Source organism: Ictidomys tridecemlineatus, chromosome 12 (genome assembly GCF_052094955.1).
Source record: "Ictidomys tridecemlineatus isolate mIctTri1 chromosome 12, mIctTri1.hap1, whole genome shotgun sequence".
In the NCBI taxonomy this organism is placed as follows: Eukaryota; Metazoa; Chordata; class Mammalia; order Rodentia; family Sciuridae; genus Ictidomys; species Ictidomys tridecemlineatus.
Window position 1 is genome coordinate 41,615,781 of NC_135488.1, and position 17,097 is coordinate 41,632,877.

The 17,097-nt window shown below is 42.5% G+C and overlaps 2 protein-coding genes across 19 annotated transcripts in view; one reads left to right on the forward strand and one right to left on the reverse strand.

Annotated features, from left to right (window-relative positions):
- Nucleotides 1-5,637, reverse strand: part of C12H2orf49 (chromosome 12 C2orf49 homolog) — a 34,991-nt gene extending 29,354 nt beyond the window's left edge. For 15 of the 16 annotated variants that reach the window (XR_013428776.1, XR_013428775.1, XR_013428771.1 and 12 more), the window contains exons 1-3: nucleotides 5,499-5,637; nucleotides 3,448-3,614; nucleotides 218-593 (exon numbers count right to left, since the gene is read on the reverse strand). Coding sequence is in view for 5 of the 16 variants with exons in the window: in XM_021719954.3 (XP_021575629.1) it covers nucleotides 218-593; nucleotides 3,448-3,614; nucleotides 5,499-5,597 (642 nt within the window). In the remaining 11 variants the exon portion in view is untranslated. The remainder of the gene's footprint in view (nucleotides 1-217; nucleotides 594-3,447; nucleotides 3,615-5,498) is intronic. The other variant, XM_040270825.2, reaches the window with a different exon arrangement.
- The window catches only part of Tgfbrap1 (transforming growth factor beta receptor associated protein 1), a 71,800-nt gene continuing 60,301 nt past the window's right edge, over nucleotides 5,599-17,097 (forward strand). The window contains exon 1 of one of the 3 annotated variants that reach the window (XM_005340025.5): nucleotides 5,599-5,738. The gene's annotated coding sequence lies outside the window, so the exon portion shown is untranslated. Of the gene's footprint in view, nucleotides 5,739-13,189; nucleotides 13,329-13,641; nucleotides 13,765-17,097 lie in introns of those variants that run through there. The other 2 variants (XM_078028728.1, XM_078028727.1) reach the window with 2 other exon arrangements.

A 17,097-nucleotide genomic window follows, 5' to 3' on the forward strand; every position in this document is an offset into this window, starting at 1 on the left:
TAGATTTAAAAATAAGGCATATAATAATAACTTTAAAAAATAACAATGGATTTTAAAACTCCCGGGTTCCAACATATAAGTGATGAGATAGGAAAATTCGACAGGAGATACAGGGTTCAAGAGGATCAAGCAGCATCAGTGGGCTAGTAAGGCTATATAGGAACTGCTCAGGCTTTGGACACACCCCTTACTGACACAGAAACCACCCCATACTTACTGCAGCCTCTGATTCTTCTTTAGGAGCAGCTCGCTTTAACTTCACAGGAGTAGTTCCAACAGGGGACAAAGGTGGTGACTTCATAGTGCCTGAAGGACTTTTTCTATGCATTAAGTCATGGTTCTGTTTAGTGTCATTATTATTGTGTTCCGATTTATCATTAGTAGGCAAATTGGAAGACAAAATTAGGGGAGAAACACTTGAAGAGGAATTTGATAATTTTCGAAAGGCATTACTGGTAAAGCTTGCCTGAGGAGGAGGCTTGAGTCGATCATTGTCTCCATTCTCTGTCTTTCTTACTTTTATGCTTGTACTTGTTGAGCTTCCATCAAATACAATGAGAGGCCTTTTCCTTAACCCATCTACAGTGCTACTCCTGAAATCAAAGAGAAGCGCTTTTGAAAAATACTATGTGGGATGGCAAACCAGTTCACTGGAATTCAAAGTTATAAATAAATAAATAAATAACCAACAAGACTACTGATAAGACAAATGTATGTGGGACTAATGGAAATGAAATTTTGTATTCTCTCTAAAAAATAATTTTATAGTGCTATTTTAAAGCATTAAGTATTTCAAGAAATTCAGTTAGATTTAACAAATACAAAAGATGCAGCTATTTTTAAAACAACAATTAAACATCTAACACTAGCCCTTAAAACAGAATTTCCAAACAAATTACTGACAAAGTTATACTGACCACATAACTGCAATGCTATTATTTCAAAAGCTATATGAAGACTACCACAATGGCACCCCACAAACAATGAAGAACATTCTTATTCCTGTTACTAAGCCTGTAGGGCCATAGTAATATTTGCACAATTTTAATCATAATCTTTGGTAAGAGTCTTCATGTTTTGCTTTTCAAAATCTAATTTATATTTTATTTTATTAAACATTTTTTTAGTTGTCACTGGACCTTTATTTTATTTTATGTGGTGCTGAGAATCAAACCCAGGGCCTCACACATGCTAGGCAAGTGCTCTACTGCTGAGCCACAACCCCAGCCCTCTAATTTACATTTTAATAGTAAAGGTAAATGCATTTATTTAACTCGCATTATACAGCAGATTTATTGAATAATAAAAAAAAAACCCTTAAATATGTTAAAAGAAATTGAGCAGTGAGTTACCAGCAAAACTCTTTAACTTCCCCAAAGTGCTATCCAAGGATCAATAACATGAGTGCCATCTTGGGAGCTTATAAGTAACACAGAATCCAGGGACTCACACTGAACTACTGAATTAAGTCTTAAAATCAGTATTTTAATGAGATTCCTAGGTAAATGGCCACTCACCAATCCTTAGGTCACCATTTTGTTTCATTTTGTAGATGATGGAAAAATAAGTTCAGTGTTTGCTCAATGCCATTATAGAAAAGAAAGAGAGGGAGAGCAGGATTCATCAGCATTGGGGCATTCAACCTAAGATTCAAGGGGCACACTGAAGTTGGAGAAGCTTGGCACCAGGAAGCTAGTTCTAGCTGTGCATGACCTTAGGATGCCATAGAACTTCTCTGTATCTCTGTCAAGGGCCATGTGTATGCTGCTTGACATTGCAAAATCTCTCTTAGAGCTTTCCAATTTCAATGCTTGCTGAGTCAAGAATGACTATAAATTTTTAAGATAGAGCCAAAGATCATTTCCAAAATGACACTGCAGGATTATCATGTGTTGCTTTGAAGGGAAGTGTAACCAATGTTTACTAGGACAATGTGCCTGTAAGAGCTGATGAAGCAGAAAATACTGTCTGAATATCAAGTAAAAAAAGAAAAAAGTAAATTAAAAGGTATAAGCCATGTAACCCATGGCTGGCAGAAGCTAACACTAGTGCAACTTGTACTTAATGTAATCATCAAGCTAACACGATGCTTAATCTGAACTAGTTCCTGATCAAAGTTGAGACTGTATGTACATTTATTTATGTATTTATTTACAATTAGGTAGAGGAGATTGAACTCAAGGCCTTGCACATTGAGTTGCACATTGAGTCAGGCCACTGAGCTACACCCCAAGTCCTTACATGCAGTTATTTTTCAAAATGACTAAGAGCATATGTGTCCTTCAAGTATTCTCATGCTTGGGGAATAATCTCAATCATGAGTTTTTCTTGGCAATCAGATTAAAACCACTAATCAACTCAGAGCTACATATTCCTTCTCACCCCAGCCCTCCTACTCCGTCATCTCCCACTGCATCACCCATGACAATAATATAACAATATATCCCACTGGTGATAACACAGTCACAGGGGAAGATCATTTGGGGATCTTAGAACACTTTGTTCACATTAAGTAGCCACTGATGTTGGTCACTCAAATGTAATTTTCTTTAAAAGGGGGAAAGTCATTGGCTTGTGAATTTCATAAATTTTTTTTCCTGAAATTTAAAAACCTTAAACAATGTACCAGAAATGAGATGGCATTCTTTGCTTCTACACTGTTCAAAGACCTTAGGATATTACTTGACTGGTCTTTTTTGCTCAAAATTTAGAAATCCTGTTGGTTCTACCTCCTAAATACATTCAGATCCTAGCCTACCCAATCACTACCTTAGTTAAAGCTACTGCCATTGTTAAAATTACAGTGCAGATTCCTAATTGATTTGGCAACTTCTACCCCTGTAACTGCTCCATCTTAAATCACTTCACAGTATAGCAGCCAGAGTGGTCTGGTTAAAATGTCATTTGATAGGGTTATCCCTGTCACTGGCTCAAAATCCTATAGTGGTTTTTCATCTCTGAGTAAAGTCAAGTCTTATAAGTTTTCCATGATTTGACAATCTTCCCCATCATATACACCTCTTGCCTCCTACTCTCTCTGCTCCAGGCTGATGGACACTTTGCTGCTCCTGGACACATTTCCAATGCAGGGTCTTATTTTCTGCGGGAATGCTAGCTTGCTCCGTACTTCCTACTAAAATGTCATTTTGCCCAAATTACAATTCCTCTTCCTGTTTTACCCTTCTCCTTAGGATGTGTCACTATGTAACATACCACACACTAAACTTTTATTATTATGTTTCTCCCAATTGATATGTGGGTAGGGAATTTTATGTTTTACTCACTGCTACAAAGCACAGTGCCTGGTGTTCAATGAATTGTTGTTATTCAATATTTATTTATTTATTGAAATAGATTTTTTTAAAAAACTTCAAGTTTACCTGAGGTAAAACCAAAATTGTTTAGGTATATAAGATAAAACGAAAACCAGAACCACTAAAAAAGTACCTTTTTGTCTCATTTTTTATCTCATGTTGTTCTCTTTTCTTTTCCATCATTTTCCCCCATCTATTCTTTGGCAATTCCCTCTGAGGCAACGGTATGGCATGCTGAACATAAAGATCAGTAAGATTGTCTTTGTTTACTCTTATGTCATTTTCAACAGTTATGTTCTTCTGTGGAAAAGGAAACAAAAGTAATTTCAAAACATCTTTCATTTTAATAAGTAACTTACTAATATAGCAAAACATTATTTCTTAAATAACAAATTACAAAACCATTTTCAGAATGACATACTAACTGCAAAGTCCCATAAGTTTCTTCTAGAGGTGATACTATTGATAGGTTAAGCCCTGGAAATATTAGGTTCAGCCTTATCTGAAAAACAAGGGTCACATGTCCACAGTGTGACATGGACTGCTGCCCACAACTCCAGCCAAAACTCCAGGCATCAAGATCATTTCCAGAACATCATCTTAATCTATAAAAGGGACTGAAAATGAGGGACTTCCTGGGAGAAACAGATAAAAGAAAGCTAATGATTTCCACATTTCTGTCAATAAACTAACCTGAATGTTATTATTATGATCTTCAGATGGGTGAGATGGAGGCCCCTCACCCTGTTATTTTTCACATTTCTCTGTTGTAGTGTTTTTGTTGTTGTTCTGAAGATTGAACTCAGGGCCTAGCACATGTTACTCAGTCCCTGTAGTACTTCTTTAATTGAGGTTAACTACGAAGACTTAATATAGCAGTGCAGAAGGAAACTACATTCCCCTCACTGATGACAGTAGCCGTGTATCAAGTAGCTTACAGTCAATGCTCAACCATCCCTATCTAAATAACCTCATTCTCCCTCACTTTTCAATTTGTCCTTGACATCAAGGAAAACATACAGCATAAGCAAAGGAATAGTTATGAAGACAATTTCGATTTAAGAAGGAAAAATGAGAATGAAAATAAGATAATTAGTTCTTCAACTGCAATTCAGAAAGGCTGGAAAACATCTGTTTTGTAAAACCTGACAAAACAAGTCAATATGGTATAATGAACTTAATTTTTTAAAAAAATTAAAAGCACAATTTTACTTCTTTCCCTTGTATAGTGACCTACTGCAATTTTAACTCTGCATTCACTTAGAAGTGGGGGAAAGTCTGGTGATTCTCTTGGACAACATGTCCAGAGGCTTTATAGGCTTTGGGAAACACTGCCTATGGACAATGATTCTCAAAGTGCAGTCCTTGGACTGGAAGGAAGAAAGAATGCAAAAATTTCAGGCCACATCTCAAACCTAATGAAAGTGAAACTGAATGGAGCTCAGCAATGTGTGTATTAAAACTTTGGATGCTTCTGATGTACTTAGAGGTTTGAAAACCACAGGTAAAAGGTCATTTCATCCCCAAAATGTGTTTACCAGGAGAACTTGAGGCAACTAGACAAAATTAGGAGACTAAGGAAAATCCATGTGGAAAACAACAAAAAAAAAAACCCACATAAATCTCTAAGGAAACTTTCAGTAATCCTCACTGTAAATAAATCGAGTCATTTTTAAAATTTTTTTCTTTCCGCCTATCAGAAGCGTCAAGTACTGCAGGGAGACCCGGGAGTCTTGAATTCTCCTGCCAACTGAACTGCTTACAGGGAGTGGGACCTTAAATAAACCACTTCATCTCCTGGGGACTATTTCAGCCTTCTGAAACGAGATGAGACGGTGTGCAAAGACGCTTTCCAGCTCCGAGATTTCACCCTCCGTGTCTCTTGGCTTTCACTCGGGCCGCGGGGTACCTGCGACTCCTCCCTCCGAGCCTTTGTGGCTCCCGACAGGTAAGTTCTATTTCTCAGGAACTCCTGATACTCCAGAGCCGTCTTTTTTTCCGGATGGGGGCGAGGGAAGACCTGTCTGGTCTGTGTGCACGGAGAGTGGCCCAAACCCCACCGGAGGAGCGACCGCTGCGGGAAGGCCCGCCGTCACCGGGGCTGCTTGGGGCCAGCTCAGCCGCGAGCGAGCCTCTCCCGGGCAGGCCCACCCACCCGCCCGTCCTCCGCCCCGCGCGGCCGACCTGCTCCAAGGTAAGGAGGAGGAACTCCTGGGATAATAGCTCCGGGTGCAGCAGCAGCTCCGAGTCCGTGCAGCTGCGACCGCCCACATCCCCCGCCATCGTCGTCGCCAGGAGACCCCTGGCCGGCTACCCACAAGGCTCCGCGAGAGAAGCGTCCCGGAAGTGACGTGTAGGGGGCGGAGACTTGCGCGTGTCGTCACTCTGACTGCGTCGGGAGCCCGCCACTACCGACGCTGACAGGTAGGGTGTGGGGCCTGTCGCCTTCCAGCAGAAGCTCCCGGGAAACCGGGCAAAGAAAGGGATGCCGGACAGAGAGACAAAGGGCACGTCGAGTCTTGCAGGAAGCTGGGGGGAAGCGAAGTTCACCGAGCCGGACACGATTGGTTGCGCCTCCCGTGACCTCCGGTGGCAGAGGCTAAAGGGATTATCGAGGAATCAGGCCGAGAGGGCAAATACGCCGTGCCCCAAATACGACACGTCCCAAGTTTTGTCTTTTCCTTTTTTTTAAATTCAACTTCTTGTCATTTGTCTCTTAATCGTCCTCTAAACAACGTTAGTCCAATAATGCCGGAGACTATTTCAGTGATTCCCTGTAACCCCAGCGCCTCGGGTTTAACAAGCCCTCAAGCGTTTGATCATCTGCATTAACCAGCGCTGAGAATAATGGCCCGCTGAGAAGCGCCGGTAGTGGGGCAGCCAAACGTTTGTGTACTATGTGCCTGCTGTTGCATTTTACATGGATTATCCAAATCCTCTCCACAGTCACAGAGGCATGAATTTCTAAATGGCCTTTTTAAAAAAAAATTTCAGGCGAGGAAACTGAGGCACAGAAAGGATAATTTGCAGGCTGGGGTTGTGGCTCAGTGGGAGAGCGCTTGCCTAGCACGTGTGAGGTACTGGTTCGATCCTCCAGCACCACATTAAAAAAAAAAAATGAAGTTGTGTCCACGCACAACAACTAAAATATGTTTTTTTTTTCTTAAAGGATAATTTGCTCAAGATCACAGACTGAGCATGCAGCAAGACTAAGATTAAAGTAAATTTCCTCTACACTTAACTATAATGAAGTAACAGTTTTTAGTTTAAACGGATTATATATGTCAAATATGGTCTAATATAATTGACTAAAAACTCTCCCAATATATGCACATTTATGACTTAACATTTGCAAACATGTTCTGAGTACTTACTTGCATCCTCTTTGATGTATCGTTTTATTGGAAATTTTTCTTGCACAAAAATGTGAACAACTCTGAGGATGCCAAAAAGATAAACCTGTAAAGAGTCCTGAAAAATAAAGTGGGACAGTAAAGCAAAACAACAAAATAAAACTGAAAGATGATTTGAAGATTTTCTGAGTCATTTATGTCTGTGTACTTTATATATAGAAACTGAATTTTCGGAGCTGAGATTAAATTTAAAAATTACTCAGTCTTAAAAAAAAAGCCTACTTCTTCCATTTTAGTGCAGAGGAAACTAATCTGAAAAAAAAAAAAAAAAAAGATTTTCAGTGACTTGCACCAAATTGACCAGAGTCTTAAAACTGTGCTGAATGTCCTTAAGTGTGTTAGCTTCATGGTATTGACATCAAGACATTCCTTATCCAAAATCTGGTTTGATAGTTTTATAACAATAGTGAGCTGGATGTGGTGGCAGACATCGTAATCCCAGAGGCTCAAAAGGCTGAGGGAGGAGAATCACAAGTTCAAAGCCAGCCTCAGCAATTTATCGAGGCCCTAAACAACTTAGTGAGACCTTGTCTCAAAATTAAGAAAGATAAATAAAAAGGTCTGGAGCTGTGACTCAGTGGTTAAGTGCCCTGGTAACAACAATAATGAAATTGGCATGAGTGGTATTTTCATTTCCATTTCCTTCACTGGAAAAAGTGAAAAGCCTTGGAGACAACCTGGACTTGAAAGCAGATCTCAGTTCAAATTTTGTTCTTCTGCATAGAGACCTTAGGTGAGTTTGTCTCAGCCTTGATCTCTTCAATAGAAAAATGCTGTGCTGCTTCTGTGAAGAATGGTCAAAGGAGTAGAAATTGTATGACATTCGTTTATAGCACAAATGATTAAGAACCAGTAAGTGGTTTTTTGAAAGTTTTTGGTCATAGGAAGCAGTCTAGAGAAGGGGAGAAAGGGCAGCTTTCCAGATTTGCATTACTCTCATTAAGACAAATACTTCATCTCTCTTAGCTGTAGCTTCCTTATCTCTGAGATGAAATTGTAATACCACCTCACAGTGTTGTAACAATTGGAGCTGAAGTATGTCAAATGCCTCTCTTTTGCCTCTACATAGGCATTTTCATGAAGGGAGAGAAGGACAGGATGATGGTACAAGAGGGAAACAAACAGTCTGGAAATGTGGTTATAAGTTTTTGCTGTACTCTTTTTCCCTGTGGTTTTCTGGACTAATCACATAACCTAACACCTCAACTTCTTCATCTGCAAAAATGTTTTGTGGTAGATCAAATCTTGTCTATTTTTTTTTCCCATCCCAGTACTTCCCAGTTTAAAAGTACTTCCTGTGTAGAACAAATCCACTAGTATTATTCTAGATGACTGAAGCAAAAATCTCGGTACAGAGGAAATCATTAATTGAGGCAAATAATGATAATAATATTAAGAGAGCAGGAACTATGAGTTTCCCACCTCCAAAGGAAAGAAAGATTGATTGTAATGCCTGCTCACTCTGTCCTGGACAGAATCTCTGAGAGTGGAATCTTGGAGAATTTTGTAGTCTGATGGCTATGTTTTAGACAGACTTTTCTGTTTCAGGAGATTGGTGGGGAGGCCCTAGAATTTGCATTTCTAAAAAAAGCCTTGGAGATATCCTCAAATATGTCCAGGTTAAAAGGCTGCCTCACAGAGATTGTAGCCATACCACATAGCAAGAAAGCCACAGACATCCTAACCCTCAAGCCTGAAATCAAAAGATGGAAATCATGGTGGGCAGAACAACTCAGATTCCTATAGGACCAGTGATTTGAGGACCTAATGTCTCTCACTTCTCTTCTGGATCCTTAAGATCATTCCCAACCTAGGCACAGCCTCAAGGTAAAGGGGAGGGTCTCATATTGAGAAGATTGATATCTCTGCAGCAGAAAATAGGCTTCAAAGAGAAGGAAGGTTCTGTTATAGGAAAAAAAGTTTCTTACACATCTGAGTTTGTAGACTGAAGTTTATTCATATTACCTGACAGTTTTAGATAGTAACCAGAAGTCACTCTACACTTGAAGCTAAGCATTGTGACAACTTTCAGTTCATTCAAAGATGGTCAGGTTTTATTAACATTTTTATTGGGTAGCTATAGATGAAAAGAACAAAACTAAGGGGAACCAACCCTCAGCTCTCTGGAATCATTGCCTCACTAGCTGGTAAGTTCCTCTAGAAAATAGAGGTCCCCTGCATTTCCTCTGAGTCCTTCACCTGGCTCACTAGCATCATCCTGCTTGTACTTAGTAGGTACTCACTAAATAACTGTGGAGTTGTTACAGTGCTGAGGCCTTCCAGGAAGCTGAGGCAGCATGAAGGCTCCCCTTCAAACACCGACTGATTCTTATAATCAAGTCAAAGATTTCAGACAATGTGCTCAGTTATAGGCCTGAGTTTATTAGAAGAATGGGAAAGGGGAAAAGGGACACACTCAAAGGTGAGAGTGGGTCTTCTCAGAAAGGAGGGGACAGTGTATCCCCCGTCCTACAGTTTATTAGGAATCCTAGGGAAGTTTCCAGAGAATTCAGATCAGCTCCACCTCTTGACTTTCCACTGACAGCAGGATGACATCAGACATTCAAGTCCCCACTGCCACACAACTCTAGGTCACTTTGGCCCAACTTGACTGGTTCTAACTGGAACCTCTTCTTACAGATTTTATTATTCTAGGGGGCATCATCCTTATCTTATCCTTATCAGATTTGGTCTATGAAAGAGTCATAAAGGTCTCCCTCTTCTGGGTAACTTGTGTTCCCCTTATCAACATTATTTTGGCTTACATTTCTCCTGTAGATAACAAGTAGTTTGCTGAGGAATGTGACATGTCCTGTCCACTTGAGCCAGGCATGGCTGCAGGTAAATTGCCTTTTAAAAGTGAAAGCAGTAGACCCATTTTATAGAATTATTCTCTTAACTTCATGTTCCCACCACTCATGTGTCTGTTCCCTATAAGAATGAATAACTCATGAACAAAATGTATACTAAGAACTTAGGGGGCTGATGCCTGTTGCTAGTGTAATATGTAAGATATTATGTCACACATATCATTATTCAGAAATATATCTGAACTTAAATTAAGGGGCTTTAAAGTGAAGGGAACAATTTAAGGGATTCTTCACATTTTGGACTTGTGTTTTTTGCTATTTAAAACAATAATATTTTTTGATTATTGTCATTTCTCATTCCTTTTACAATCAGGGTACAATAAAGATGTGCTTACTCAGCTCCTTGCTTTCTTACAAACCCAGTACAGGCTGCTATGATAAAATACTATAGATTGGGTGGCTTATAAGCAACAGAAATGTATTATTCAGACTTCTGAAGGTGGGAAGTCCAAGGTGCCTGCAGATTCAGTATCTGGTGAAGGCCCATTCCTCATAAATGCATTCTTGTAACTGCATCCTCATGTGGTGGAAGGGGCCAACAGACTCTCTTAGACTTTTTCTATAGGATATAAATCCCATTCATGAGGGCTCTACCCTCAAACAGTTACCTCTCACCCCTGAATACTGTCACATTGGGGAGTTGGTTTCCACATGCATTTGGGGGACACACAAGTATTCATATTATGGCACTCGTGTCACAGGTCACCTCTTTATCTCTGGGTTCTCCAGCACAATGCCTGCCACACTGGGCAAGAACAGTAAGTGCTGCATGAACACAAATGAATGAACCTTTCCTGATCCTCAGGCACTTCCCAACTGAGCTACAGGCTCACCAACCCTCTAGTGCACTTTTTTTTTTTTCCTTTTTGATCTGGCTGGCGGGTGGGCAGAGGGAGGGGAGGTGGTTCTCCCACATGTCCTCTTAATTTAGTGGTTCTCAAAATCAATCATTAGAATCCCCTGGAGGGCTTGTATAAACAGTATTATGGGCTCTACTTCCAGAGTTTTTGATTTCATAAGTTTGGAGTAGAGGCACAGGAATTTGCATTTCTAACAGTTCAAAGGTGGTGATGTTACTGTTGGCTAGCAGCTATACTTTATAAGCTGCTTCACTAAGTTCAGCCACCTAAGGACAGAGACTTTCTTCCTCAATTCAGTATGCTCTTCAGCCTCTGGCATAGTATGGGACATGTAGGAGCTGCTCAGAAAATAGCTGATTTGAGTAACAGTTCAAAAAGTTTATTTTACTGAAGCTAGATTTCAAGTATGTGTGTCTGTATGATTAAGTCAGTACCGTACATGTAAAAATTCTTAAAACCTGACAGCTAGGATCTGGGGAGTGGTAGAACATTTAATTAGCATGCATGAGGCCTTGACTTCTATCCTAACACACTCCACCCCCTAAAAAAGAAAACATGGCATGTAATAAGCTTTGTTTTTTTTTAAAAAAATCATAAGTGTAACTTCTAAAATGATATCCATCCATATTTGACATGTGCTTTTTGGAGTACTTTACATGAGAATAACACAATCTGCATTAAAGGCTTCTTTGAGGCTAGTTGTATAGCTCAGTGTAGAGGGTGTGCTTAGCATGTGCCAGGCCCTATGTTCAATTCCCAGTATCAACAAACAAAAAAGTCCTTTTAAAGATAATTTAGTTCATCATTATTGACCACCAATAATTTAAAAAACTTGGTTGAGAGCTATATTCAGAAAGATACAGCAGAGAATCTGGTAGACACATTCTTTGCCTTCCTGAGCTTATGCCCAGTGAGAAAGTAAGGCCTGCAAAGTGCGTTTATTGAGGATGTTACATTTTGAAAGTAGACAGCAAGTATTATAGCGTCTAGTTATATCTACCCAAATCTTAATCTTCATCTTCTATTAGAGCATATCTTTTTCACCTTCTATAAAATACTAAATGTATTTGGTATGGGCCCTGGGTCATTCATAAATATTAAAAACTGAAGGTAATACTCCTTTGAAAATGATATGATTGATATTTGTTCTTAAATATAACCAACAGAAATAAAAGGATGAATTTAGAATTAGCTGATGCAGATAATTTGCACATTTATGGTCCAGGCGTTTATATATAACTGCCAGTCATTTGAGACATGGACTTCTCAGCAAGTTCCAGTAAGAACAGATGTTTCTAGACAGAATAACGTGCCCACATAGAGCTTGCCATTTTCAGAATCCTTTCATAGAAGAGATAATTTTTTCTGAATTATCTTGTTAGCATACATTTTCACTCCTAAATCATCCAAACTGGGACACAAAGTTCGCTTCATAATCTATTCAATCACTAAAACTTAATTTTACATTAAAAAAATTACTGTCAGTTGAATTTTAGGTTCTTGTTTTTGCTGTTCCTTACCTAATTTTTTTTTTAAAGAGAGAGTGAGAGAGGAGAGAGAGAGAGAGAGAGAGAGAATTTTTAATATTTATTTTTAAGTTCTCGGCGGACACAACATCTTTGTTGGTATGTGGTGCTGAGGATTGAACCCGGGCTGCACGCATGCCAGGCGAGCTCGCTACCGCTTGAGCCACATCCCCAGCCCCAACTGTTCCTTACCTAGCATGGGGTTTGAGTCAAGTCATTTACCTCTCTTTGTGAAAGTGGGGAAATTGAAGTTCCTGCTCATAAGGATATAGTAAAAGGTATAAGAAATAAATTGCTCTAAAGTACTTAATTCAGTGTCTGGCAATCTGTAGGTGTCACCTCTGCAACTAGTCTTGTGCAGGGGTGTCTTGTGGCATGAGAAAACATGAAAATACAAAAGGACAAATGTAGATTCTAGGCCAAGCGGAGCCAGTGATAAGTGGATGACAAGTCATTTGAGTGAGCCTGGGTAAAAAGCAGAGCTTCAGCTGGGTTCAGTCTGGTGCCTTCCAGCTCCCAGGCGCCATTCATTGCTGGCATCTTTTCACCACCATTCACCCTTGAAACCCAAATGCTGGTCAAAACTGCAGATTCTTCCAGTTGGAAGCTGAGCCAGGGACACTGGTTCCACTGAGTCAGAACTGCAGCACTGTCAGTGGATGGGACTTGTGTGTGCCCATGAAGTCACACTAGGGAAAGGGGTGGAGAATAGGTCCCAGGAGGAAGATTAATTCTTGATTCTTTAATTTGGGTTTTTATTGGTTTTTATTCTTTTTTCATCCTTTGAAACAGAAGACCACGGAGTGGAATATAGTATCTGCCTCCCGCTTGTTTTGTGGATGTCATCTTTGTGTCACAGTCCAAGGGACTGGAAGAAAGTCTAAGCCGCCGGTTACCCACTGATTCTAAAAAGTCTGGGCAGAATCACAGGGGAAATTTGCCTTTCTACGAGTCAGCACTGACAATTCTGGAGGGAGCTTTCGAATTCTTTCATCGTGAAATTAGATTTCTAAGAGGAGTTCCTGGATTCATGGGAACCTAAGATTTTTCATTGTATCTTAACCCCCCAAAATAGCAATTAATAGACCAAAGCAGCAGCAAAACTGCCCCAGCACTCCCTCTCTAAATTCCTTTAAGTAAGAATATCACTGCAGCACACTCCTCCCAGAGAATTCCCTGGGTCCCGGGCCAGGGCCAGCGGAGGGCCTGGGGACCGGTGGCTTGGCCCAGCAGCGCCCTTGGGCCCAGTGGGCGGCCGCCTGCGAGTCGGCTCCCGGCTGCTCTCGGCGGCGGCGGGTGAGGCGCTTCCCGGGAGCCCGCCACCCAGCCGTCCACCCGCGCGCAGGTACATCCCGAGCGCGTCCGCCCGGCCCCGCCGCTCTGGTGTGGACGGTGGCGCGCGGCGGGGCCCGGGGTGTGGGCCGCGAGCTGCCCGCGCCGGCGGGGGAGGAGAAGCGGCGACTCGGGCCGCGCAGCCGGGGCCGGTGCGGACTGCGCGTGGCCCACGCGTGAGCGCCGCCGGGCCCGGGTCGCCCCGCCGGGCGGGAGCCGTGGTGGCTGGGGCCGGGGGCCGCGGCCTGGGCCGGGAGCGCCTGGCGGGCCCGCAGGCGGCCGGGCGCGGGCACCGCGAGCTCCCGCCCTCCGCGGCGCCGGGCGGCCGGGCCACGTGACGGGAAGCGGCGGCGGCGGCGGCGGCGGGGCCGAGCAGCCCTGGAGCCGCGGGCCGGAGCGGGCGGCGGGCCCCAGGCCGGGGGCGGCGCGGACGGCGGGCGCGGGCCTCGGTGAGCGCGGAGGGCGGCGGCGGGCGCTGGGCTGCGCGGGCAGCAGGGGCCGCGGGGCGCGCTGGAGGGTGAGCGCTGCGTGCGCGCTCGGCTCGGGCAGGTGTAGTGGGACAGGAGCGCTGGGGACGCGGAGCGAGGCTCTGCAGGATAGAGCCGGTGTGCAGCTATGGGTTGGAGCCCCGAGTCCAGTTTGGGGGTCCGGCGTGCTCGCTGGGGGAGCCAGTGGATGTTCCCGTGTTTGTGGGACGGGATGGGTGTGCAAGAGTGCAGGGTCAGCGAGTGTGTGTGTGTGTGTGTGTGTGTGTGTGTGTGTAGAAGGTGGAGGAAGATCTGGTGCACCTCGTCCTTGACTTGTGTTTCTGGGCACAGGGGTCTGGAAGGACCGTCCCCCTGTGCCTCTGGAGCCTCCACTCCTGATCTGAATGGTTTGAACGCTGTAATTGAGGTTTCCCTGACCCCCTTACAGCTGAGAGCTGAAGTTTGGGGTCACAGGCCTGAATTGTTGTCCTGAACTGGGAGATTAGGCAGGGGCATGTTGAGCAGAGAAAGAGGCCTCTCGTGGGGTTCCTGATCCCTGTCTTTGACATCAGATTAAGGGTTGGAAGGTGCACCCTATGGGATTTTCTCTTTCCAGTGCCTTCCAGAGGGACAGGTGGGAGTTGGTGGCTTGCCTCTGTATGTTACATGGGTTGACTTTAAAGACTGAGCCTGTTTTTTGCTCCCACTGTAGTCTCTGCTTCAAGAAGCCTCTCTCCCAGGCCGCTCTGGGACCCTTCCTAGACCTGCTGGAAATGGGCTTCCCACAGGCAAAGAGACCACATTGGGCGCTGTGGTCTTAGTGGAGTTCAATCACTGATGCCCTGGGTAGCCACCTGGTTCGACAGGAAGGAAGGCAGAATTGGGTGTGATTGTGGTTGGTGATAAGTTAAGGCACTGAGAAGGTGTGCAGGAAGGATCCTGATGCAGCATGAGGTGGTTGGCTGCATGGTGCCCGCTACTCCCTCGTAGTGGTGGACATACTTCTCTTTTTTAGTCAGCAGAGCTGGTAGATAACTGCATACTCCAGCTCCATGGGCAGATAGGAAGGAGCATTTGGCCAGCTGCTTCCTTTTCTTTTTCCTTCTATTTCTGCCAGGCAAGCAACCTCCACAGTTGTAGCAGCAGCCTCTTTGGTGTGTAACAAAAGACAGCCTAGGATACTAATGGAACCCCCTGGAACCTATTCACAACCAGCCTTTCCCAGGCCCCATTTCATCTATGGCATGGGTCTGAAGGCCATAGCCATGATGAGTGTAGGCTGTGGGTTCAATTCCCAGCTGTGGCCCTTGGGCAATTTGCTGCACATTTTGATTTCCTCAACTAAATAGGGTTACTATTACAAAAGGTGCATGGAGTCTAATAGGAAAGTGTGCATGAAAAGCACCTGACACAGGGCCTGGCACTTAATAAATGCACAATAAATCACTGTTAATAAATATAAATGAGAGTGTAGGGCCATATCTCTGTCAGTTCTGAAAATCTATGGTTTTATGCTATGAGTAGTTATTAACCCAATGACTGCTTTATTCTGGAGTTAGACCCATTGTGAATTCTGAATTCCAATTTGCTGTACACATCAAGACATGCATTTCAAATTCACTTGGATAAGAAGCATGGTAACAGTCCTGACTTCCTTCACTCATATCTGTCGTAGAGTTGAGGACAGAGCTGTTCACCACTGCAGGCTCCCAAAGCAGAACCCACCTTGTCCTAAACCTTTCAGAGAAAGGTATTTGAATGGGGTCTGTCCCTCCTTTAGACAGCTCCAAGTGAGGAGTTTTAAAAAGCATAGACTCACTGTCTTGAGAGTGCTGCATTTTCTAGGGTTGATATACAACTAGCATTTCTGCTCATTAAAGAGAGAGAGGGGGGGGAGAGAGAAAAGGAAGTTATTGTGCCTTATTCTTTCATGCTAATCTTAAAAATTTGTGATCCTTTAAGAAAACTCGAGGAAATTTTGCTTAATGGGTTGAGTGTCTTCATCTTGGTCAGAATCCAGTCCTCATTAGAAATACATTAAAGTAATCATTTGTGGTAGCCAGGTGTTTGGATTCTGCTGAATAATTTGGCTCATACTTTAGAACTTGTCTCCTCAGTGGCAAACCTGACCCGGTTATTTATACTTGTATTTATATATATAAAAGTTATATATATACTAAATGTAGAAGTAACACCTTAATTCGAGGCTACCCTAAATAAAAAGATTGAATGCTTCCTGTAAAATGTATTCAGAAATCATACTGATGATTTGAGATCAAAATATTTTTCTCTTAGTCAAGTAGCTGCTGTTGAATCTTTAAAGATTCAAGAAAAGTAATGTTTGTCAACGAGGACAACTGCCTACATCCCATAGGCAAGTGATAATTTTTCATTACTGTTGAAAAGTTTTCTGTTGAAGAAGTTGTTATCAAGTAAATGCCTTAGAAACCCCTATTCCCATTCTACTCCTTTCTCATTTCCCCCCTCCCCTCCCCAATTCCCTTTTTCAGTTGTGTTATGGTTTGGATCTTAAATCTACCCAAGGGCCATATGCTAAAGGTTTGATCACCAGCCAGTGGCACTGTTGGGGGTGGTAAAACCCAGTGGAAAGAAATGATATCATTTCCCAATGATCTCATTGGGGATGTGGCTTTGAAGGGGGTATTGGGACCCCAGCCCCTACCTCTCTCTTGCTCCGTGGCTGCCGTGAGAACACTCCCTGCCTTGCCACAGGCCCCAAAACAAGGGAGTCAAGCAACCACACACTGAAACCTCTGACATTATGAGCCAAAACAAATCTTTTCCTCCTTTTAAGTTGATTTTCTCTGGTACATTGTCACAGCAACGGACAGTTGGCTAGCACAAGTTGTAACTGTTAATGATACTCTTATTCTATTTGATGTACATATGTATCTATGTACATATATGATATGCATACATGTACACACACCATACACATATGGTGTGTACATACCACATATGGTATGTGTATATGGTGTGCATATATATGTATAGATACCAAAATCCTCAGAGGCTAAGTCCCTTATACAAAATGATGTAGTATTTGCATATAACCTATACACACCCTCCTTTATACTTTAAATCATCTATGGATTATTTATAATACCTAATGCAACATAAATGCTGTCAAATTAGTTGTTATACGTATTGTTTAGGGAATAATAACCAAAAAAAGTCTATAAAAATTTTTTTTTCCAAATATTTTCAATCTGCAGTTGGTTGAATGCACAGATGTGGACCCACAGATAAGAGGGCTTGATTATTATTGCCCAGGCAAAAGGACATCATCTGTGA